We start from the raw sequence: 25,722 nt of genomic DNA, 5'->3' as shown, positions 1-25,722 counted from the left end.
TTCATAAGCATTGAATTCACATGCAGAATCTAGAAAGAATTCCAATAAACTCTAGGAGACTCTCCCCAGTAGTACATGCAACAATTTTAAACAAACAATAGCATCTTAGGACTGTTACCGTATAAGCATAGACAATTTTTTATTTTTCTAAGAAAAGGTATATTTTAGCATCTAAACAATATTTTCTATTGTTTTTAGTAGCACACAAAGATAATTATTCTAAAAGGTCTATTAAATGTATTAGAAAATATTAATGTATACACATTTCTGTAAATATCAAAAAAGTAGAGTAGTTGTTATACTTCTATCAACACTTACCGTGAGAGATATCAACAACAATATAGTATATTTGGCTAACAGTAGCCCCACAATGATGGATTTCTCTTGACTATAGTAGTTCTCATGAGAGCTATTCATTAGACTTTTCCTATGCACAATTTTGGATTGAAAGTCTGAGTCTCCAAAAATACTAGGGGTGTGCAAAGTGGAGCAAAATCACAACAAGTCCCATTTTCCAAATCCACAGCAGGTAGGAATAACTCCCAACAGTAATCTCTAGAGTAAGGAAGATGTCCTTAAGGACAAATTTGACCTCTAAGAGAGCAGTGTAGGGAAAAGGGACCTGTTGGTCCTGGCAGATAGCAGGATGACCATGAGCCAGCACTGTGCCCTTGTGGCCAAGAAGGCCAATGGCATCCTGACATGTATTAGAAGGGGGGTGGTTAGTAAGTCAAGAGAGGTTCTCCTCCCACTATACTCTGCCCTGGTGAGACCACATCTGGAATATTGTGTCCAGTTCTGGCCCCTCAGTTCAAGAAGGACAGGGAACTGCTGGAGAGAGTCCAGCATAGGGCAACAAAGATGATTAAGGGAGTGGAACATCTCCCTTTTGAGGAAAGGCTGAGGGAGCTGGGGCTCTTTAGCTTGGAGGAGACTGAGGGGTGACCTCATTAATGTTTATAAATATGTGAAGGGTGAGCGTCATGAGGATGGAGCCATGCTCTTCTCGGTGACAACCAACGATAAGACAACGGGCAATGGGTACAAACTGGAACACAGGAGGTTATACTTAAACATGAGAAGAAACTTCTTCTCAGTGAGGGTGACAGAACACTGGAACAGGCTGCCCAGGGAGGTTGTGGAGTCTCCTTGTCTGGAGACATTGAAAACCCACCTGGACACATTCCTGTGTAACCTCATCTAGGTGTTCCTGCTCTGGCAGGGGGATTGGACTAGATGATCTTTTGAGGTCCCTTCTAATCCCTAACATTCTGTGATTCTGTGAAATGCTGTACATATCTGGACACAGCTAGGTCTAACACTTCTGCTGCAAAGACTCCTCTGGTCTTCCTTACAGAAAGGATCAGACTCTTTCATGGTATTTTAAGCCCCTCACTAGCCCCTGTAGGACACTTGTCAAAGGAGAAGGGAAGGCATGTGAGGAACTTCAGAGACTGGCCATAAAAAGAGTTCACCACTCCAACACTCCCAAGAGTCTCTAGGAAACCTGAAAAACTATATGAAGACTGCAGCTGTAAAAACTTCACTGTAGTTTTTTATGCAACACTGACTGTTCTGTTCACTGTTTTCCAAGGTTAGAAACCAACACCTTAAGTTGAAGAGAATAGTGAGGAAGGTCAGGGACAATGTGATGACACAACAGAACCTTACAGATAGATCTCCAAACAAATTGCATCTCCCTGAGGGGGAACACCTGGCAAATTCTTTCGGAATTTCCCTTCTTCTTCCTTAATTTGTCTTATTTTCTGATGATATGTATGACAACTGGACTTGAACTATTCTAATATCTTCAACGATAACTACTGAATTTTGAAAGTGCAATCAATCTTCATTTGCGATGCTGCTCATTCTATTTCACAAAGTGGTGTTCCTCATGTAGGCAGTTCTCACTTCTCAGTAAACGAACAGCAAATTGGAGCTTTCTTGTTGCTTTATGTCATCACTATTTCAGATTTTTCACAAAAATAGCTCAAGTTCAACAGACAAATCATACAGAATGATATTATTAAACTTTTGACATTACCAGGCTATCAAAAAGATTATAAATTGCACCTCAGGTTTAACCCTCTCTGAAATAAATTAGTTTGTTCTCTTTTAAAGACAAGATTAATGGCCTTGTAATTTCTGAATTATTGCTTTTTTTCCTGTTTTGTCACCAAGTTATTATCCCCATTGGCTATCTTCTGCAAAGGTGACCTGAGATTGTTAGTTATGAAAAGAGTGAAACTGTCCTTTGTATTCTTCAGTTCATTAGAAAAGTCCTTAATTTTCTCTGTCTACAAGAATTATTTCAGGATGTTGAAACAAAGCATTTAATTAAATTTTAAAGTACACATTCTAAATACTTGCATTTCAAGATCAAGTAGATGTTCACAACATGTACTTGAAAAAAGATCATACAGTGTCTTAGAAATCCCAAAATATTTCTGCAGGAGCTTCACTTTCTTGCACTAAATGAAAATTGTAATTACTAGTAACTAGGGACATCTTTCATCGAGTTGGACCCATTTCTTAAATGCATACTTTCAAATAGAAATGCCTTCTATAGAATATATTAAAAAGAAAACCAAAAAGAGTCTTTCTACCCATATTGTTTCATATTTATAATATTATTCTGGCATTATTTTTGTTGAAATATTTGTTTCTATGCATTAAAATTATATTGAAAAAAGGTCAGTTGAATAATTGAAATTCTAAGATAAACTACAATCAATGAAAAGGAAAGCAAGTGAATTGGTGATGTTTATTTAACATGGTAAGTATTTCGTGCAATAAGACATTGTTTCTGAAGTGAGACAAGATCTCCAAATCCAAACAATTACAGAAATCACTTGCCTGTGGATTACAAGTGAAGGTTATTTTTATTCTCCAAAATGTTTTTTTCATGATAATTTTAAATACCATAAAGTGAACTGGGCTTAAAATCTTCTCACCTTAGCATATTTTCTTCTTTCTCAGTTTTATAAGATATTCAGCAAAGATTAGTCTCAGAATTAATCCGAAGATTTAATGAAAATAATACAGGGAGTCACTACTGGCCTAACAATTTCTAAGACAAAAATAGTAACAGTAATCAATGAGCAGCATTTATGTTATTTCTGTGTAACAGGAAGCACAGCCAGCATCTATGAATGAGACAGACAGCATTTTTCCAACAGTGAAAAGTTGGGCAGAACAATATAGGGGTTTGGTACAGTTTCCTCTCCTAGACAGTGTATTTATTGTTTGGTGGGGAGCTACCTCACATGAAATAGGCAAACAGTTCTGCTTTATAGATTTGTGTTAGACAAATATGTGAAACATTTGCTTGATCCTGAATCTCAAGATCTGAATTGGGTTGAGTTGTGAGACAGTTGTCAAAACAGGGATATTTGCAAAAGCAAAACTTTTGGTATGTAATATCATCACACATTCTTGGAAAATTAAATCACAGTACATAGGTGTTGGTCATGTTCTCTGGCAACTGCCTGGCATCTTGTCTCCCATTTACTTATTGCAAAAGACAACCTGATTACCACCAGGGATTAACGAAGTCCATCTTACAACTCGTTTTAGATATTCCTCCTCATCTGAAGTTAAACCTCTAACTGCATTAGCCAACAAACAGTACTTTTCAAAGAAAAGGACAGGTTTTTTGACATTAAAATGTAAGAAAAAACGTAGTCTAGAATTTAGTAATAATAGCACTCAGTAGTCTCTGTTTATCCCTGTTACAAATTGTGGGAGGAGGGAAAGAACAAGAATAAAATGCTATTCTTCCATATCACGATCTGTTGGCATTATTTCTGAAGGCAGGCCTAGAGTGGTTAGTCAACTACTTGCACATTTTATCTGCTTTTATTCAGCAGTGATGGTTCTGTCTATTTAGAAGCTCAAAGCTAAATTTCACAGTGAATTTATCTAAGCCTCTGACACTGTGCATGTGTCACTAATAGCTGATTAAATTAACCTGAAGACTGAATTTGCAGGTATGAACACCTAGAACGTTAAATAACTAACTATACTGAAGAGCCCAGACTCTTCTGACTTTTGGTGAAACATCAGGTTTTCAAATGAGCTCATCTGAACTAGAATACCACTCTACTCAGAATTCTGGAAAAGGCAACCATTCTTCTACATTCTTTACTAAGTGTTGATATGTTTTTGCTATCACTGTGTATGTTTATTTGTGGATTTTTCTTTCACTTTATGTGAATACAACAGATTTGTAGAAGAGTTTCTGAAAAAAAAAAAAACACTACTGTTTATTGGTTCTTTATTCCCACTTAAATACAGTATATTGTGGATATCTCACCAAACAGTCAAATACACTTGATCAATCAGAAAAGGAAGATCTACTGGGAAAAAAAAAAAAAAAAAAAAAAAAAAGGAATGAAAACAGGTTTTCCTTAATTTATTTAAAAATTAAAATGGCAGAGACTTTTTTTCAATGTCTTGTTATGAATACTCAGCAGCCATGTTCATGTATGATATTCAGCAGCCAGTGAAGAGCTTTGTGTCACTACGATAAAGTAGAACAAGGAGTTTCTTAGTGGATGGTTGTTTAATACACATTATCCCTTAGTATTTCTGAAGAACACTCATAAAAGCTTTAGAAACAAGCAGTCTATACAGTCACTATGTCAACTGTAATGTCACCAAGTAAAAAGTTTGCTTGATACAACTTCAGAAATACAGTAAAGCTAAAGTGCTTTCTGAAGTCATCCAGTGCGTAGCCTCTACTGAAAAGGATTAGACAAGTTATAAAGAATTACACTGAAAACTGAAACATCCCCTGCTCATTGCAGGGAAATTGGACTAGATGACCTTTGAAGGTCTCTTCCAACCTAAGCTGTTCTATGATTCGATTTTAAGATTCTATGAGAAAAACACAGTAGAGTAATAATTCAAAGTCTCTTTATCTAAAATCACAACAAAGCCAAAGCTTCTCTCTAAAACTTATGTCTAAAAGCAGTATCTAACTGTTTACCTGGTTTAGTATGCAGACTCTGTTCCCACATATACTACTACATGTTTGGTTGCACTAAAACACATAGTTTATAACTATGTAGCAATTCCAACTTCCTATTCCTTCATAAAACCTAGATGTTTCCTAACTCAATAAAGACTTTATATAATCATCTAAATTATTGATGAAAAGTAGTTAACATTGTCCAACAAGTACCAGTTCCTGAGGGCTCACTTTCTGATGACTCTCCAGCAATGAATGAATAACAAAATTTGCTACAGTTTTCCAATATGGCCTATGTATTATTTTAGTTCCATATAAGTATATGGTTTGGATTTTGATCAAGATGTCACATTGGAAGTAAACATATTGTATTCTTTTTATCTATTAGATCTGTTATACTGCCAAAAATGTAATAAGGTTATTTAACAAGATCTATTTTACAAAAAAAAAAAATATATATTGAGTAGCATTGATTTTTATCTTCTAATTCCCTGTTGGCAGAGTTGTTACTATATTGGCTGGACACTTTTCCTGCTACTGCAGTCTAAAAAATTCTGATCCAGGATTTTCTGATTTTAGTTAGCTTGTTTGCACTTTTTTTTTTCTTCATAAATCTAAGCATTCTATCAGAGAAGCAGTTACTCCCACCCTAAGGAAAGCTACCACTGTAGCTAAAATACTGATTCATCTTTAGATAATGAAGTTAACAAAATTTTCAGATGAGATCAATGTTTTCCCTCTATCCACAGGAACACTGCCTGGGGACTTTCACCACAGTATTAGATTTTCTAAGTGCCTGTAAATATTCCTGTGTTTCCTCATTAGCACGACAAATACACTGAATCAGCCTGGACTGTCTCTGTACTGAACACATCTTTGTGTTCATGCTGTCAACTGTCTATCTCAGCTTCCATTTTCAGTTGATCTTTAGATCACTACCCCTCTGAATTCACTACCAAACCCCCATTTAGTCCTCTGCATCATCTTGACAAGTCTACTCCCTTATATAACTATTTAAGTGTCCTAGAAAGAAAAAAAAAAAAAAGGAAAAAAAAAAAAGGAAAAAAAAATATTGTGTTCACCACAGCATGATTTAGTTTCTGATTTCCACTGCTTACTTCCCTCTCTCTGATACTTCTATAATTTCCTTTAATGGATAAAGAAGCAGCATGATCTAACAGAATAATAACAACTTCCTTATTATAATGTAGTTTCTTCGCTACATTTTATCAACTAATATTCCAAAATTTTCAGATTTGTTAATGCACATTTCAACTTTAAAAATAATTTGAGGAGTTGCTAGGCAACTGTGATCTATCATCTGGTCAGATAACAACCTTTGTTCTGAGATTATGATGAAGGTTTAATTATGTCCTTAGAAGATTTTGTGTGCAGATTTTGCTCTCTCACAGCTGGTATTCCCCTCTCATACAGTGCAATCCAAAGAATCTCTCTAAACCACTCAAAAAATCCATTATGATCTTTTTTATTTTGTCTCTACATCAATTATTACAAACACAGGATTTTTTTTTAACTTGATAACAAAAGCATTTTAACCAGAATTTAAATACTGTGTTATTCAAGAAACAGTTCAGCCTCCAACTTGTGTTACATCTATTCTACAACTTCTACTGACTGCTAGCCCTGTAGTTAGTCATCAGTCTAGTCTTGCTTTTAATACTGCAATAACAATAGTCATCTTCTTAAAAACATGCCCAGTGACAGCCTAGAATGTACTACAGCACAGATACTGTAATCAATCTGTAACAAAAGGCTTGTCAGAAATAATCAAGAAATTCCTCATTTTTCTTCCAGAAAAAAACAAATACTGGAAGGGATACAACAAGTATAAAAACATACACCATGGATGACAATGGGAGAACTGAACCACAGAAACATGCAGAAGAAGAAAAGAAGTGATGAAACAAATCTATGAATTTTTTGCATTAGTGGTCTTTGCTAATTTTACCAAAAAAACTACAAAGTACATTTTAAGTAGCAAAATAAAAAATTATTTGTATTATTATCGGATACCTGTGGAACATTACCTGTGATATAAACACACACAGATACTCTAGCAGGTAAATATAAACACAAATTTTATCAAAGAATTGTTTAGGTTGGAAAAGACTCTGAAGATCATCGAGTCCAACTGTTAACCTAGCACGGCCAAGTCCACTCCTAAATAACGTCCCAAAGCACCACATCTACACACCTTTTAAACACCTCTCAACCACTTCCCTGGGAAGCCTGTTACAATGCCTGACAACCCTTTCCATGAAGAATTTTTTCCTAATATCCAATCTGAACCTTTCCTGTTGCAACTTGAGGTTGTTTCCTCTTGTCTTATTGCTTGTTACTTGGGAGAAGAGACCAACTTCCTTTCAGGTAGTTGTAAAGAATGATGAGGTCTCCCCTCAGCCTACTTTTCTCCAGATTAAACACCCCCAGTTCCCTCAGCTGCTCAAGTTCTTTTAAAGAAATGCAACCTAGAGTCCTTTATCAATTTAAATAAAGCATTAAAACAAAAACAAAACAACAAAACCACAACAACAACAAAAAATATCAAAACTAACAAAGGAGGGAGGGATCAAACAAAGAGCAAACAAAACAAAGAGCAAACAAAACAAAGAGAGCAATTAGTATTTCAGTATAAAATTTCAGATACTAGAAAAATTAGAGGCAACAGAGACTGACCAAAGCTGAAGACTGATGCAAAACTTTTCACAGATGAGGGACAGGGACAAAATAACATACAATTAGTTAGCTCCTGCCTCTGGCTAATTGACAAGAGGCAAACAAGAAAAGATAAGTGGTATAAATGGCACAATCTGAGCACAGATCAGCACTGGATGAGAAGTGGAAGTGTGAAATGAGTTCAAATTCAGGATCTGTCATATAAAGTAACCAAATTAATTTCTAGAGCAAGTCTCCTGTGGCTGTGTGCCTTTGAGAAAACCAAGGTCAAGCGGAAAGTACTGTTTTGAGCTAATAAGATAGAACTTGGGTAGTGATGACAAAAACAAGGTTGAGGATTTGATCACTTGTAGAATGCAAAGATTGTTTTCTGAAACTGTTCAGGAAAAATTCAAAACTGCACAATGTCGGGGGGCTGGGGAAGAACACTCACAAATTCATCATATTTAAGACTATTCTTACCTGTTTTCTGCAGTGAAAGGTCTTTTGATGGAACATTCAAATTAACTCTGCTTGATGCCAACACAGGAATAGACAACTTCTCAGGAACCTTAAAGAATTCTCGCATGCTTATTTCTACACTGTAATCCACATGCTTCACTTCTGGGTGGAATTTACGAGGTCTCAGGAGTGCATGTCTCTGCAAGTGAAGAAATAATGTACACATATAAGCAATCATCTCATAATAATTTCAGATTAAGAAATGTAAAATTATACAGGCTTAAGGGTGCAATTCTAAAACTGAAATGGTAATTAGACAAGTTAAATAGAAATTGTTGAGAGATTCTTCTGAATAAAAACTGTCTTGTTTAATTTTTTATACATTATACATCTGAAACGTTCATTTAGGAAAAATGAATTTTGTGAGTTGAGAACCTGAACTCACTATTTATTAATTTCTATCAGGCAAGACTAGAAGTTCACTGATCATACACTCTCTCACACACAATAAATAAATAAATAAAATCTATATGTGTTAATAATTGATTTGCTACATTGTTAGCAAGTCCAATTTCTCTCTGATAAAACTGAAATGACAGAAGACTTTCCAATGGGAAAAAAAGATATCTCATTCTCACTTGCAATTGGAATTTACAAACCAAAAGAATCACATGTATATTTACCAGTTTAAATTTGACTTTAACCTTCTGCTTATTCAAATATTAATTCATATCTACACCTGATTTTGGCAATCAGGTTATTTTCCAACATTGAAATAATATCCAACATGACTTAAAGGTTTTGGGAAGTCTTAATTGACAAAATAATTGTAAGATGACCTTTGGTGAAGCACTGAACATATTTAAATTAGAATTATCTTTAAGAGATACCTCATGATATAAAAAAAATCATGCAAGTACTTTATTTTAAGATCTTTGTTCATGCTACATAATTTTAAAAGATATGTTAGGAAAAAAGCTGGTTAGTATTACATAGTCTATGAACATTTCAAATATTTCCTGGTACATGGTCCAAGAGTAAAGGATGAAAATGTATTTAATGAGAGACTAGATCTTTTTGAAAAGGGAAAAACAAAATCCTGCAAACACACATAAGACTAAACCCTGTTGCCTCAAAGGGTAACGTTTCCAATAAAAGAGAAAATGTCCAACACAATTCAGATAAATGTTGCAGCTGGTTTCCTTCTTTTTAGTATTTTTCAAGGCAGTGAGTGTTAAATGGAATTTAATATTTTTTAACGCTCGTTATCAATTGCAGGTCTAAGGATGTTGTGCTACAGTAAGTCAGATTCCAACAGGTACTTCATCAACATAATGGTTCATGATATTGCAAGTCTGGAAGTGTTATTATCAGTTAAGAACTGTATTTGCATTCAATTCACAGGATTAATTTCATTTTTAGAACAATTTTTCAAAGAAGGATTGGAAGGTATATAAGGCATCAGAATTAAACCTGACATTTTTCAAAGACTCATTTTCCAATATATTTTCTTAAATTCACCATCTGCACTTTCTGTGTGCAAAGGACAGTAGGTTCTACTACAAACTGCTGAGGCAACTTACTCTTTTCTTGTATATTACTGTTTTCCAAATCCTAATTTAGCCTCATTTCCTCCTTCCAGGAATTAACTTCTTTAACTGTTCCTCATGAATAAAAGAATTTGAAGATCTCAGTCTCTCAGAATCCCTGTGATCAATCATGTTTGCCATCTCCCTTAATCCCGTATCAAAAGGTAAGCGATGTAATATAAAAGACATTAGTCCCAGTTACAATTTCAACAAGTTGAAATGGGACCACAGATCCTTTTGTGAAAAGTTCATTCCCATAAAATGTATATAAGGTAACTTTTCAATTACAGTATCATCTCTCTTCAAGGACACTGTAATTCTTTCTCAAAAACAAACACACCTGAAATAAAAAAAAAAAAAAGAAAGCTAATTGTTCAAACTGTGTTTACAACTTTCTTTTCCATAATCACATGCAAGATCACAAAATCCTTCTTGAATCCTAGGGGACTACAAAGAGCACAAACTTTGAAGATCGGAGTAGGACAGATGTAGGATGAGATTCTGTCACATCAGCCAAGCAGCAGAAGCTATTGGTTCGAGTGCGGAAGTTCTCTGCTCATTTTCCATTGATCTAAACTAAAACTCATCACCACCACCATCATGTACTAAGATAAAAATACTCAGCATTGCTTAGTCACATGGACAGCAGCATAGCAAGAAAGTGCACAATGTCCTAACAGCTGGAATATGGCTGAGGATAGAGAGATCTGGTGCCCACTCTTAGATAAGCCATGCATTTGAATGGAAGCAAAATGAAGCCTGAGTAACTGCTTTTCATAGCTTAACTACGAGGACACATCTGGACACAGTAAGAAGTGCGGGCTTTAGTTCTGGGATTCTCGTAGAACAGGACTGCTCTTCCTTTCCTATCATAATGTCTAATTATACAAGTAGATTACTAGCATCTCTGACACTTCAGGTAGATTCTAGAAAAAAAAGAAAACTGAGGCATGTTATTTTGTGTTCCACTTCACTGACTGCAACATCCTTCCCCTCACATACCAAACTGAATGAATTCTAGTTATTCTGATATTTCCTCCTTTCTTTCATTCACTTCTCTCTATATAACACCGTCATCAGCTTCAATCTAAACATATTCTTCTTCCACATTCTCTCTCCTCTTTTTCTAGATACCCTTTTTTCTTCCCTCGTTAGCTATGTTCATCTAAATTTTCCACCTACGCCTTTTTCTTCTTCATAATTAACAAAGGCAATTTGCAATTGTTCACAATAATGCCAGTCTCAACCTTAACAGTGGCAGAGAGTTCTATCCTGTATTACCTTTACTACTACCTAAAAATCTTTTAGGAAGAATGAAAATAATTATATACTCAGGAGGTAAGAAATTAACACAATTGTATACTTAAAAATAAAATTCAGAACTTTCCTAACATTTTTCATTAAAAACAATTAAAAAAAAAAAAAAACAACACAGTCAGAAATGGGCATGCAACCAGGTTATTATTCAGTTTCTGGGGTTTTATTTCTTTTATATATTTATAGGGTAGATACTAATAGAATTAAACAGCATAAGACTACTGATTTCAATCTCCCATTTTCCTTTAACTATTGAGGTCTGGATTCCTTTTGCTGTAGCATCCTTGCTTCCTGTCTTTTAATTATTGAACTTGTCTATACTGTTTTATTAAGTTTTATGCTAGTTTGTTTAAAACTTGTTGGTTTTTTTTTTTGTTATACCGAAGTTTAAGCACACAAAAAAAAAAAAAAAAATCACAATTTTTTTTTTATTCTATTGGCATAGAAGCTATTTCTGTGAAAACAGAGGGAGAATGGCAGCTTACCTAGCCTAGTTGCCAGTAAGTCCTTCAGCGCCCAAGACTGTAAAATAAACTTTTAAAATTCTATTTCTAGCATAACTATTTAACAAGGTGATTTTAATCCAATTTATAGAGTAAAAGATAGAAATAAAGATTTAGTTAATACTCCTGCTCCTTTTCATTGAATGCCCACTTCCAAGCTCCTCGGACTTGCTGACTGACACTTCTGTACTCTGACTGCACATTATCTAATACTAGCCCAGTAGTAACACCATCAGGATAAATAGGTTCTGATAAGCACAATAACTTTTATGGGAAAGAGATGAAAATTCCGTATGTTTTTAGTAACTCTAATTATTAAAGACAATCAAAATATATCTTTGTTGATTACAGTAAATAAAAGCAGCAGTAAAAACACAATATAAAAATATCTAAGGCTTTTATCCATGTGTATAGATGGGTCGAGTAAAAACACACAGCACAAGTTACTGAATATGAATTTCCAGTTTGACTCAAAAAATATAGCCTAGTTTTACTACTCTTTTCTATGTGATTTAGGTAAACACAATTAAACTGTACAGTTTAATAGGGATCAAAAACATGCAATTTTTATTTACTTATTCTTTAATTTTACAGGCAAAAAATGGACCAAGTAGTAATAAAATAAAGGCATTTTCCACTCTGTCCATCCATTCTGGAGAAAAGGAGGCTGAGGGGAGACCCTATCGCTCTCTACAACTACCTGAAAGGAGGTTGTAGCATAGAGTGTGTTGGTCTCTTCTCCCAAGTAACAAGTGATAGGATGAGAGAAAATGACCTCAGTTGGAACCAGGGAAGGTTTAGATTGGATATTAGGAAAAAATTCTTCACAGAAAGGGTTGTCGGGTGTTGGAACAGGCTGCCCAGGGAAGTGGTGGAGTCACCATCCCTGGAGGTGTTTAAAAGATGTATAGACAGGGTTCTTCCCCCAGAGGGTGGTGGAGCACTGGAACAGGCTCCCCAGGGAGGTGTCACAGCCCAAGCCTGACAATGTTCAAGAAGAGACTGGACAAGCCCTCAGACACGTGGTGTGAACTGTGGGGTTGTCCTGTGCAGGGACAGGAGCTGGACTTGATGATCCTTGTGGGTCCCTTCCAACTCAGGACGGTTTAGAATTGGACTTGACAGTGTTAGATTAATGGTGGGACTTCATCGTCAGAGTTTTTTCCAACCGAAATGATTCTATGTTTTTCTCGAGCAGAGCACTTCTTCCTCTGTATCAGTTTATTTATGACATGATAACTTATTCAATATTAATATCCATCATTATGTATTTTATAACTAATCTAATTTTCCTCCACTCCTCTTTGATACAAGTAATTCTAGAACTCGTATTAGATCCTAGTATACCTAGTGGTACGAAGAGTGTTCCTGTTGTGTTTTGTCTTGATTACATTCGCAGCTTCAGAGCAGTCAAGTCTTTTTTCAAGTATTTGTTAAGTGACTGTGATATTAATGGACTTCAATTATGAAAGGTTTAGAAAATGTTACCACAGCAGTGGAAAATACTTGAGACTGGATTGCATGGTTACAATTCTTGTCCCACTACAAACACGTAAAAGATTAAATCTATTCTTCCATTTTTCTTCTTTTTATTTGTTTTATATTACTTTTTATACTTATCTGTAAACAAAATGAATAAATTTAGCAATATGAAGACACTAGGGAAAATTTTCTTCCTCTTAGTACAGGGAATCATGTAGCGCTGGAAAACATACTCAGGGAACAGTCTAACTGGAAAACCTGAATAACATAGAGCTGCCCAGCAACCTATCTGAGGTCACGTAACATCAGGGTCACAAGGGAAATTAAAACCCAGAATGTGGCTGTCTTCCATAAAAGGCCACTTTTTGAATTCTACATGAGAAAAAAAGCAATATTGCTATTATAAATTTATTCACAAATATTAACTGAATGTTAAATGGACTACCTTGGGCAGATTTTTTTTTCTAGATGTTGAAATCTTGCGAATATATCTCTAGGATGGAATGATATATAAGTAGGAAGCTATAGCTTACAAGGAAAATCTGTGGTTTCCTAAACCTATTTTGTATTGATTTCAAGACAAGAGCAGCCCCATCCCTGAAGACATTCCAGGCCAAGCTGGATGGGGCTCTGAGCAATCTGATGTAGTTGAAGATGTCCCTGTTCATTGCAGGGACGTTGGACTAGATGGGCTTTGAAGGACCCTTCCAACACAAACTATTCTATGATTCTGTGATTCCAGTTCTTTCCTCTTCCTTGATTTATTCCCAAAGTCTATTCTTTAATATATATATATATATGCACATATATATATCTCCTGTTTGAGAATTTTCATTTCTTACAATATGTATAAGGAAGGGTACTAGTACAGATACCTGTTACATAGAGCATGAATGCTTTTTTTAATCAATGGGTATTTTTCTGAAATTAACTAAACTAAAACGTTAACTCTCGTTTTAGCTGTCACAAATATTTCTCAAAGGAAGCACTTCTTAATAGCACTGAGAAGCAGCTTCAGAATGAACACATAAAATATTTCAATGTACGAGAGGAATTGGGATAAGTAACTGTCAGATTACAGAATGTGTGAAAAATCTTCACACTATCTCCTGAAACTTAAACAATTCAGTCCTACACATCAAGAAAAACTAATTAGCAGTAATAACAGATTACTGTGTTTCTCACCTCTACTCTGGACAGCCCTAATAATACAGTTGCAACTCGAACACTGCTGCTCAGCAGAGTCCCTGTGAGCTTTCTTCTTCTGTATTCAGTAGTTGACATCTGCTGTTGTGCAGCAATAGCCAGAGCCCTCTCTTTTGACTCATTGATCAATGGAATCCTCAGATTTTCTTCAAGAATCTGAGCAGGAATACATTTCAAATATAAAACTGGATCTACTGCACTTGGACCTGTTTAAAAAAAAAAAATAAAAATAAAATAACTGCTAGTGTAATCACATATAGGGTTGTTATTTAATATCCCTAATCCTCAAAGCCAGAATACAAAATTCCTGTGATGTTTTGTCACATACTAATACTCTAGTACATTCTATTTACTCCAGTATTATGTTTTCATCTTTAGTCTTAATGGGGAAATAAAAATTAACACAGACTGAAATTACAACCAAAAGTTACTTTTGATAGCTAATCAAATTCTCAGACTTCAGTGTTACTACTATTATGATGGTAATGAAAGTTTAAATAAGTCTTTCTGCTACCTACACAATACAGCCACTCTTTTATCCCTGTACATGATGTTGAATCCACTCTAAAAGAAGCCACCAGCAATTATTTCAAATAATAGCTGCACTGTTTCTGAAATAAGACTGACAGCAGTTTATCACTGGATGTTTGAAGACAAAAGCACTGGATCGCCTGCCAAATCACAACATTGCATACAAAACTCATGTGTTTTAAAACTAGGAAAGTCCTAAGTAAAGACAACTTGGCCTGGTTCATCTGGCCGCAACCTGTATTCCAAAGCAGAAAAGAAGACCAAGTAAGAAAAAATGTTTATGTAGACCACTTTGAAAACAATACAAGAAATTTGAAGATAGTTAACAACAGATGCTGTTCTGAAGAGAACACACTGGACAGCATTAGAAGCAATATCTGATAGCTACACTATAACACCTTTCTTATACTTAACTATGAACAACTGCTTTTTCCAGTTTTATTTAACTGATTTCAAGAAAAATGCATGAGAACTAAAGAATATTTGAAAAAGAGAATTATTTGTTCTACTTTTCTCCCTTCTATTGATTTTACCTTCTAATGTACTGCTAACATGCAAAACATTTGGACTATCCATTGGAAGCAATCCTGAAGGCAAAGGTATATCACCTGTTCCTTCTATCAGGTATAAGAATTCTCCAATCTGAAACATAAGAACATACACATCCATACAATTCAGAAAGAAACTCATGCAGAACGGAAAGCAAAATACAAAAACTAAAACCAAAGATATCCTAGTAACACTTAAGATCTGACTTGTAAAATAATGTATATATTCAGCAGATCCATTATCTTAAAAGTATGTTTAAATAAAATTATCATTTCAAACCCTGCTATAATAATAAAATACCTTTAACTGAGAATATTAAATCTAAAAAGTCAAGAGATTTCCATGAGTTGAATCCTTTTCAACCTCTTATATAATTTTACTGAATGAGGATTCCCTGACACATACATACAGCAATAAAGTAAACTCTAATTGTGTGCTATAGCTATATATAATTTAAACATATAAAGGAGCTTACTTCACTGCCCTTCACTGTTAAGAACTTTTTAAAAAAAAATATTTACAGTAATTTTGAGTCAGTAACATTTCTCTAGAAAGCAAAGGAGAGTAGAAGTCAAGGCAGGTTAGCGTCATGTACAAATCCTCCATTAAGAAGAAATAACGTTAACAAATCTTAATGATTCCATTAAAAATAATGGAAAAGCTACAGAAGCCTTAAAGTAAACATAAACATGACCTAGATCAAAGGAAGATAATATATTTTCATATAAGAAATGATAAATAAATGAACAGAGAAATAAAACTTTGAATCATAGATGAAATTTTTTAAAAGTTGCAAGTAAAAGACAGAAGTATTTTTCAAAAAAGAAAAATCAGTAAAGTGTTTAAAACTATAAAGGTCACAATCAGAACATCCCAAAACTTAAAGATTTCTAAATTAGGTAGCTATATATCTATCTGAATTCGGCAGGAGATTTAATAGATATATTCCTGTTGCTTTGATAACCTCTTTTTAGTTTACCACAAACTTTTTGGACAACTTTAGCTTCTACTGATTGCAAGGTAAAGGATCAAATGCTGCTGCAACAACTGGTATAATTTGTACAAAAGGTCATCTCTTTATTTCCACAAACCACATTCTGTAAAACTCTGCCCTAAAAATGCCTATTTTGTCTTTTATTCTTCATTCTAGATATGAAGGAAATAATTTATTTTTATCATCTAGTCCATCTGCCAACCAGTGCAATGTTTTACCTTTAATATTGGTCGATAACATAAGACATCTCCTTATTATTTTACCTTTATTCATAGTTTTATCAGATATATGTTAAGGCTGTAAACATTGCAATTATGTTTCTGACACAGAAGAAGGAAAGCTACTTGCCTTTGATGGCATTTTCTCCCCTTCCTTGGTTCAAGAGTTCAGACAAATCTTCCTTGAGAAGGATTAAAGAAATCTATATGAGAATTGGTTTCCCACTCACAAACTAATAGCCACTCCTGGGAACCAATTTAAGCTGGAATTATTCCTGTTTGACACAGTGTGTTGGCCCCATAAGGACCATTAACAAGCTCACAGCATATACAACTAATTTCCTAAAGGTACTGGTTGCTAGGATGCCATTCTACTATCAATTACTTTTCTTGTCATTGCTGACATCAATATGCTTATAGGTAGGAACAAACTTCCCCGTTTCCCTCCTTGCTTTGAAGAATTCTTGCTTTTTGATCTCCACAGAATGAAAATCCAGTTTTCTTTCTGCTAAGATTTTTTTCTGATGTTTTGGAACAGAATGGCTATTTTACTGTATTTTGAGAGTTTAGCTACTATCCCCATGGTTTTAACACTTTACATGTCCATTTTCCACCAGCTGCAAACAGGATAGCATCAGAGTTCACTGTAAACAAAAATAGTTAATAAAATAGCTGTTGAACTACCATTAGTTATTTATCTAATCATAGCAATCTAATTGCTAGCTGATATTTTTAAAAAGTTATAACTCCTAGGAATTTTCAGTTCTCTATGCAAGTCAGTAATTAAGAACAACAGGTAGCAAAGCATTCTCTTAATAAACTGTTTAATTTTATATTAGATATTTAGTTGTGAAAGTCTGGACTGACACTCTTAAACTATGACTTAATACATTATTATAACTGAAATCATGGATTGTTCACATTTAAATTATCAAAAAGATATAGAGAAAATGCAACCCAGTTATGTTAACCAATATGAAGTTTCTTCTCTGAAAAGATCTATGCAAAAAAATTGAAGAATGACAGTTTCAGTTTTTCTTGAAAACCAAAGAAATATTGAAAAAATCCTTGAGAAATGCTATAAACAACTTGTGCTGTCATTTCAAACCTTAGAGAAGTTAACAACCAGGTTATTCCAAAACAATTAAAGCAACATACTTGAGTAGACCAACAAACTTTAATCAGTGTATCTTTTGCTTTCATTACAGATATATAGTTGATGCAATGACAGGATTCACAGTTGGATTCAAGTGTAACTAGTCATTTGAATCCCAATACCTTCATCATTGGCTGTAATGAAGAAGCAGTCTTACTCTGATTACTATTTTGGTCCATTTGTCAAAAAGCATAGGGAAGGCAGGAAGAAATTACAGAAATGCTAAATTAAATTGTTTATTACATTATATACAGCATAGGTCTATATTTGAATGATACAAGCCTCATCGTTTTATGAAGCCATTTGTTCATCATACAGCATGTTAGCTACGATGGTTTGTCAATTAGAAAATGCTACGACTGAAATATTGCAGCCATATACGCAATATTTAAGCAAGCCAATTTCTTCCTGTGCTATTACTGTACAATTCTAAAATCATGCTAGCTATCTTGCAGTTTCATCTTTCCCTAGGAGATTTACCACATTATCTTAACAATTATACAATTATGTGGATGGGGCTTGACTTTTCTAACCTGAAGAGCTACATATCAAAAATTTTGTGCTTTCAGCAGCCTTTAAATAAATCCCACCTACTCAGCTAAGCTGAAAGCACCAGGTGTTCCAGAAATAGTTACCACACAGGATGTGACAGTGACTCCTCTGAGGCTTTAATGCTTCCTAGTCAATTAGTTCTTTGTTAAGAACAGTGACTAGTAGATAGGTGTCTAAATTTACTACATCAGCACTGGAGGCATCACTGAGGCTGTCAGAAATGTTCTTTTCTCTTTCCATCTGCAGTCTAACTGTCCCATAATTCTGACCAAATCTCTTCAATTTGCTTTCCTCCCATTAAAATGTCTCTATTTCCCTTCTCTTCATTAAATCATGAAGTTTCAAGGCTATATACCTAATATATCATGAGCCTTCTTCTCAGCCAGGGTATATACTGCGGCTTCTAATGAAGAAACAAAGAGGGAAAATGTCAATTGTAGAGATTTAAATAGAGTATAAAATCATAGCAAGTAAAACAAGAAACTTCTCAGATCTGCTGCCAGAATACAGTAGGTTAGGGTCTTCTTTGTGTAGAGACTGCATCCAGACATTACATTGAATAAAAACTGATGGATCTAACCTTTATGAGTTTGCCTAACTGTTTTTGAATGAGTTATCAGTTTTAGCATCCAAGGTGTCCTACGACAGTTGAGTTTTGTAAGTTAAACATTGGGTATTAAAAATACTTTCTCTGGTTCTGTTTGTATATCCCATCAAAGGTGCTTTGTTAACTTTCTGCAAACTATTCATAATCTTATGTAGCTGTTATGTCCCTTAAGAATCTCTTTTTTTAATTACAGGAATTTATTTTAAGAATCAATGTCCATACAGGAACTGTTACATCCTTCTGATCATCCTTGTTTCTTTCTTTTTCCCCCACTGTTCCTAATATATTGTTTGCTGAAGAACTCCACACAACATTCAAGATGTGTGTACCATAACTTTTTAGAAAGGTATACTGAGGTTTCACATTTTCATGTCTATTTCTTTCCCAATAATTTCTATTTTTGAACGGTGCTTAGCACTGGATTGATTTTTTTCATCGAAACCTCCACAAAGATTTCTTTCCCCTGGCACGGAGACATTTATACAGACTCTTTGTGGGTCATTATGGTATGAGCTCACTGTCTCACTGTAGACAGAATATCCCACTTTTATCTCTCTTCTTATTTTCCAAGTAATTCAAGTGAATTGTACACTATTTCTTCCAGCCATACAGCTTGCTTTCTTAAAAAAGGCCAGTGGCTTCAAATATTGAATGGGATCAGATAGGCTTAGGCGTCACTGCATTAATCTGATTTTCCTTTAAAAGCAAAGACAAAAATAAGTTGGCCAGGTGGCACAGCCAAAGTCCTGGTTAAAAATAAAAACAAACACCAAATATAGAAACACTAAACACTAGCAGGAGTCTCTTGTTCTATAGTAATGAAAAATATGGAAGCTGAGAACATGCAGAAGAAAAAGAATAAGTCATTTAGTTTTGGATGTCTTGTTACAAGTCATGAAAATGTGGCAGAGAGAATGGCAGATGCAGGTAAACACACAGATGGAAAGCTGAAACACAGAGGTAAAAGTAAGAAGCAGAGTGCAAGCCTTGAGATCAACCACGCATACAAGAAGATGAGAAAAACAACAGGGTATTGAAAAACATCAACAGATAGAGAAGAAACACAGTCGAGAGGTTAAACAGGTGAAAAGATGGGCTAGAGACACTGAAATAAAAAGGTTGTGACCACTGAGATAAAGGATTACAAGGACAGTAAAGCAGCTGGAGTGCAAATTTTAAACTCTCAAAGTTCATAAAAAACAGACCTTGGTGATGCGATCCAATCAAATTCAATTAATTATAAATGGCAAATCCCAGACTACACAAGTCAAGAGAAACTGAAAGGTAATGGAGTCAATATTCATGTACAACCTGTTGAAAAGTTTTACTTGCATCTGTGACAAGGACTGAACAGATTTGGATAGGCAGAAAAATTTTTAAAGAAGAGACTAAGGAAAATTATTATTATTATACTACTTTGACAGCATATCCTAGATACAGCGATAAATACAGGGAGAAGTACATTTTGTCCTTTCCCTGTCTATGTCTCATTCAAAAGCATTATTCTTGCTCCTATATCAAGAAAAATTATTTAAATTTTCTATATGTTTTGAAGCTGAGTTGCCTAGGAAAAGCAAAGTAAAATTCCTTGCAGTATTACTTTTATTTGCAATGGTTTTACAGTGCAGCATTTCCTCCAAGAACTATACAGATATTGTACTTTAGCAAAAAAAAAAAAATCATTTCCAAAAGATGGCACATAGATGACATCTTCATAATTGCATATGCATGCGAAAACATTACCTTAAAATAGGTACATAACCAATATATATTTTCATTTACCTTATTAATATATAATCAGCAAACAGAACTGAAAGTTTTACAAAAAATATGCTGATTCTTAACTGACTAGGGCATGACAGGAAAACCATTCACAGATCATACTTTCTATTCTTACCTGCTCATTAACCAGAATGACAGTGCAGTAACGTTTTTCCAGATTGAAAGGAAGGAAGTGAATATCTAAGCTTGCAGAACTTCTTCCTTCCAAGAACAGGTTTTCCATTGGACTGAAGAATTCAGGCAGAAGACTGGATTGATCAGCTGTTACAATAAATTTAAATGATTGTTTAGATACAACAGCACATGTTGTAAAATAGTGAAGCTGAGTTTAAATATAAGGATGCTGTATATAGCCTCCTGTAGTAATCAGTATTTAAGTCACCCTTGTAATCAGTTATCAGTATTTATAGTTATGCTTGTTGTATTATTTAAATACATTTTGCTACATACTTATGTTTTTATTCTGCGCACTGAGACGAAACTAGGGCAAACAGAGAGTTCTCAACACAAAGAACTCTTTAAGGATGTGCAGCTTATAAGCAAATGACTACTCCTGCCAGAAAGAAGAGTACAGTTTACTACTATATAAACAATCTTGCTCTCGGTGGCAGTAACTTATGTTATAGTCTCCAATCCTCCAGAATGAACAAAACCTGAATACTGGTGATCTTGCTTGCTTTGTGCTGCTTTCACAAAAGCATTATCCTGACAAAGTGCTTTCTTCATGTGACACTAAGAATCTTAGGGTTGAATCTGTCAGAATCTGGCTACTTTGATACTGCGTGTGTTTCACCTGCTAAGCATATTTTGATAATGGAGATTACTTTAGAACGAGACTTTTATTCAGGTTTGGCTGGCTAGCTTCCTAGGAAGTAAAACAGACTTAAGAATAAAAGGGAAAGTGAAGGCAACAGAAACAAGGGAAGATCATGTAAGAAACCTATGGCAAACTTTGGCCAATTAAATAGAACTGGTTCACCCCTCAAAATCACTGAGAACCAAACTGAAGAAAGGCATAGCCACCACCCACATTTTCTCTCCATAGTCCAAACTCTTTTCCAAACAATAAGAATACAAATTTTCCATTGTTCATGCTTTGATATGAATTTGGTGATTCTCAAACCTACATAAGCAATGGCAAATACAAACAAATGAACAAAAAAACCCAATAAACCTGAAGTTTCATTTTTACTCTTCCATCAAACAGGGTAAAGTGGTACTAACAGCAACTAATTTTTACTAACTCCCAAACTTGTCTCCTGTTCAAGTGTTCCTTATTCAAAGTTTCTCAAACTGTACAGCAGACTGAATTAGTCTTCTAAGAGCACTACTACTTCTTTCTGGATGCTGTGAAATTACAACAATCACCAAAGAAGTAAAATTTAATAAATAATTTTCATTTTTTTTTCCACAGTTTTCTTCATTTTTATTATAGCCGCTCAAAAAAAGAAAATTTAAAAAAAAGGAATAAAATAAAATAAAATTCCTATTGCTCTCCGCTGAAGACTTCACCCTTAACAGTTTAGGTTTTGTTTGCCAAAATTGAAAACACTATTTTCTTTCCCAAAGCCTGAAATTCCATCAAAAATGTCACTGTAGCTCCAGTCTGCCTGAAGCCATAAAAACCTTTGTATGCTACTCACAAATTGGCACAATTGTTGTACCTTATTTCAGGTACAACTTAAAGTAGATATTTTTTTTATTTTTATGAACTCTTTAGTAGTTGGTTGTTAATCCCTTCTCAGAACATAAAATGAGATAACCAATATATCAAGAAGGGCTTTCCATGTGACCTCAGAAACACAACAATATTTTTCAAGATGACAAAATTCATTTCATAAGGCCATTCCCCAAATTTTGCTCAAGTGGAATTTCGACAGTCTCAGGAAAGGTTACAGCTCTAGAATCATATGTTTTAACAGAACTGTTGACTGACATTTCATAGGAAATAAGGGCAAGAAATAAAACAATCCCTGCTGATGAGTATTTTCAAAAACAAATTAGGTAAGATGCAAATGCTCCACATCAGATGCCATGAAGCCAACCCATGGGCCCTTAAAAAAAAAAAAAAAGAAAATTTCTTTATTTCTAAATGGTAAAATCATTACCATTACAGTGCAACCTTAGAAATAATTTCACTACATTAAGCATATCAGAAGATAAACTCTCCTATAAATGAATTACTGAGCGTACCTATAAATAATAATTACTGGACATACTTCAGATGTCAAAATCTTGGTTATGTAGGTAGTCTAATGTCTATTGTAGTGATACAAGAGGCATTGTATAGAAGTACTTACAGGAATTTAGGTTGTTCTCTTCATTTGAATCTTCAGGCAGTGCATTATTTTTAAAGTTTAATATATTCTTTTCAGAACTAAAAGGAAAAACAATAAAAACGAAATATATACTCTGAAGCTGGGCATTTCTATTACAAATAGATAGCTTCATTCCCCTTTTTATGAATAAATACTGAAAAAGCAAATGTTTTCATGAAAGAAAAAAAAAATCTACATTTTGGAACCATCTACCTAGCAATAATGTTAAATATCACCTTTTCCACTGAAGTTAGTAGCCATATTTACAGCAGAGACAGAACATGCTCCCTTCAATTAACCAGTATATATATCTCTGCAATTCTCATATAAGCAAAATGCCATGTTAAAAAAAGTTATATTTTACTAGTCAAAAGCACTCCTGCCCTATAACACCTTTGGGGGACTTCAGTCCAAATTCTTCTCTTTATCATTTCAATATCCTGTGGGGATAGGGAAAGAATTGTTGCCTGATACATCATGAAGTGGCAAGGCCTGCATTCCTCTGATGCTCTCAATTGTCTTCCATCAAGGCTTTTCCATTTTCCCCAAAAAAATTGCTCTATAGAAATACACCTAAATATCTGCAAACCAAATGCAGTTCAGAGCTCACTTCAGGGCTTACATTCACAGACCTTGTGGACATGACTTCAGAGTGCTGCTTCTTGCAGAAACTGAATTGCAAAAGTAACAGTCTTCCTTTCTCCCTTATCAGAACACTCTTCAAAGACTAGATCTCCTTTTACCTAAATTTGGTTTTTTAAGCCCCAAATTTTTTCTCTAGCTCTCTCTACCTTCTTTCTGGCTCAACAGCTTCCTCTTTTTGAAGACAAGATGATCATTTGGCTTTATTCATGTTAACCAAATCACCTTATCCAGGTACTGTCCTGAGAGCTAACTGAATCTATTCATCTTTATTTGCCTGCCTAAATCACCTTAAGACAACATTAATATTTAGAAAAAAATAAAAAATAAGACATTAAAAGTTATATTAAAAAAATAGTGTAATACTAGGCTATATACTTGTGCATTAATAAACACTAGATTTTTGCACGTGTCATGTACAGTTTTAGGCAATCATATTAGATTTATCAGCTTAACTAGAAAACATACCAGCAGGTCATATATGAAAAGAAATGAGAACTATATAGTAAATAAAGATTCTAGTCTATGGCTTTGGCTTACTGGAAATCTTGGGTATACTATTAGTCATTATTCTAGAATCAGAAATCAGAGTTTAAACTCTATTCTAAATGTAAGTTCTGTTTCCGGTACAATCGGGAAATGAACTCTGTCCAGTGAAGGGGAAATTAAAATTTTAACTGCTTAGTAATGATAATTCAGGAACCAAGGAACAATCTAGCACAGCGGGCAAGAAGGCCCGACTGGCTGAAAGCAGGAATGCCAACGACAGAACAGCTCCCTGCCAGGTGGTGAAGTTTCACTTGCTGAAGGGATAAGAAATGACGCAGCATCATCTTGTAGCTACGGAACGTAGAATGAAAATGCTCAGGAGCCACTTTTGCTGCTCTGGAATGAACCAAACACCCAGTCAAGGCGCCTGATGCTGACACTCATAGGACTGGTGTTGGTGTGGGCATTTACAAGGAATCTTTGAGGACTCCTTGTAGAACCGCTCACAGTGGTAGGTCTCTGCCCAATAAAATTGTTCATAAAGCCTTTATTTTTAAGCACAAACGTGTTTATAATCTGACTCAAAAATTCCCCAACACCAGCTCAACAAATGTCACATAAAGCTAACAAATCCCCTTTGTTGTTTCCTTGCTTAGGCCTGGAGAAATACAAGAAATCCAACTCCTGTGCAGAGCTCCACTGATTTCAACAGAAGTCTACATTTATGTGGAGGTGACACTACCATATCCTAAAGAAGGTTCAGGCCTTAATTGCCTTTATGTACTGAAATAAAACACTGTTGAAACATCAAGTCATTTAAGTTTTTCCAACTAAAATGTTGCCAGTTTTATTTCTCTTGTTGTTATTTCTTTTCAGTGTAGATTTCTGGTCTCAGAGACATTAGTATTTCACCACCTAAATCTGAAAATTTTACCTATGAGGAACACTATTTTAAATGTAACGTATTGTTATTGTAATGAATTATTCCTCTTTTCCCCTCTCTGTCCACTTAATAAATTGCATTTTTACAAATAAAGAAAAAAAAAAACTGTAGATCTTGGCTGGAAATGCACAAAAAGGTCATCACTTGGAAGTTTGTTTTTCAACAGTAAAGGAAATGAGAGGCTCATTGCTTTATAAAGTTCGGTATTTGACTGTTTCTAGACATTAAAGATAATAGAGTTTAATGTGAGATTTTTTTGCAATGTTTTTTATATTTCTTAAATGCAGAGACTTCAGTTACTGTAAAGAATATTAACAATTATGAAGACTAAATTTTATAATCTGCAAATCAATGACTTGAATAACTTGTATGTAATGTGACTTATAATTAGCTTTAAATGATACTTTCTATTTGGAATGTCGAACAGGAATGTTTTGGGTTTTGCACTACTTCAGCTCAACAGTAAAAATTTCTCTAAATAATTTAGAACAGTTTATAACTAACTACAAATTTAGTTTTAGTAAAGTCTCTAAGGCACCTAAGTAACCTCAATATGCACCCAGATCTCAAATGATGACATAATCACTGGACCATACAGTGGATTGATTTGGCATCCCTTGTCCATGCTATTCATGAGTATCTATAACTTACAAGGGATAGATACAAGTTTTAAACTATAATTTATTATTTATATACAAGAAATTCAAATACTGCTTCCAGCATGTTTTCCCTAT

At 34.5% G+C, this 25,722-nt stretch overlaps 1 protein-coding gene across 3 annotated transcripts in view; it reads right to left on the bottom strand.

Annotated features, from left to right (window-relative positions):
* Positions 1–25,722, bottom strand: part of CFAP47 (cilia and flagella associated protein 47) — a 298,916-nt gene that overhangs the window by 154,021 nt on the left and 119,173 nt on the right. For all 3 annotated transcript variants that reach the window (XM_065848704.2, XM_071812057.1, XM_071812059.1), the window contains exons 41-45: positions 22,897–22,973; positions 20,712–20,857; positions 15,272–15,380; positions 14,187–14,413; positions 8,132–8,309 (exon numbers count right to left, since the gene is read on the bottom strand). In XM_065848704.2, the coding sequence (XP_065704776.1) occupies positions 8,132–8,309; positions 14,187–14,413; positions 15,272–15,380; positions 20,712–20,857; positions 22,897–22,973 (737 nt within the window). The remainder of the gene's footprint in view (positions 1–8,131; positions 8,310–14,186; positions 14,414–15,271; positions 15,381–20,711; positions 20,858–22,896; positions 22,974–25,722) is intronic.

The sequence above is a fragment of the Patagioenas fasciata genome, chromosome 1, assembly GCF_037038585.1.
Source record: "Patagioenas fasciata isolate bPatFas1 chromosome 1, bPatFas1.hap1, whole genome shotgun sequence".
Lineage (NCBI taxonomy): Eukaryota > Metazoa > Chordata > Aves > Columbiformes > Columbidae > Patagioenas > Patagioenas fasciata.
Note: the sequence above shows the minus strand (reverse complement) of the source record. Positions and strands in the feature narration are given on the sequence as shown.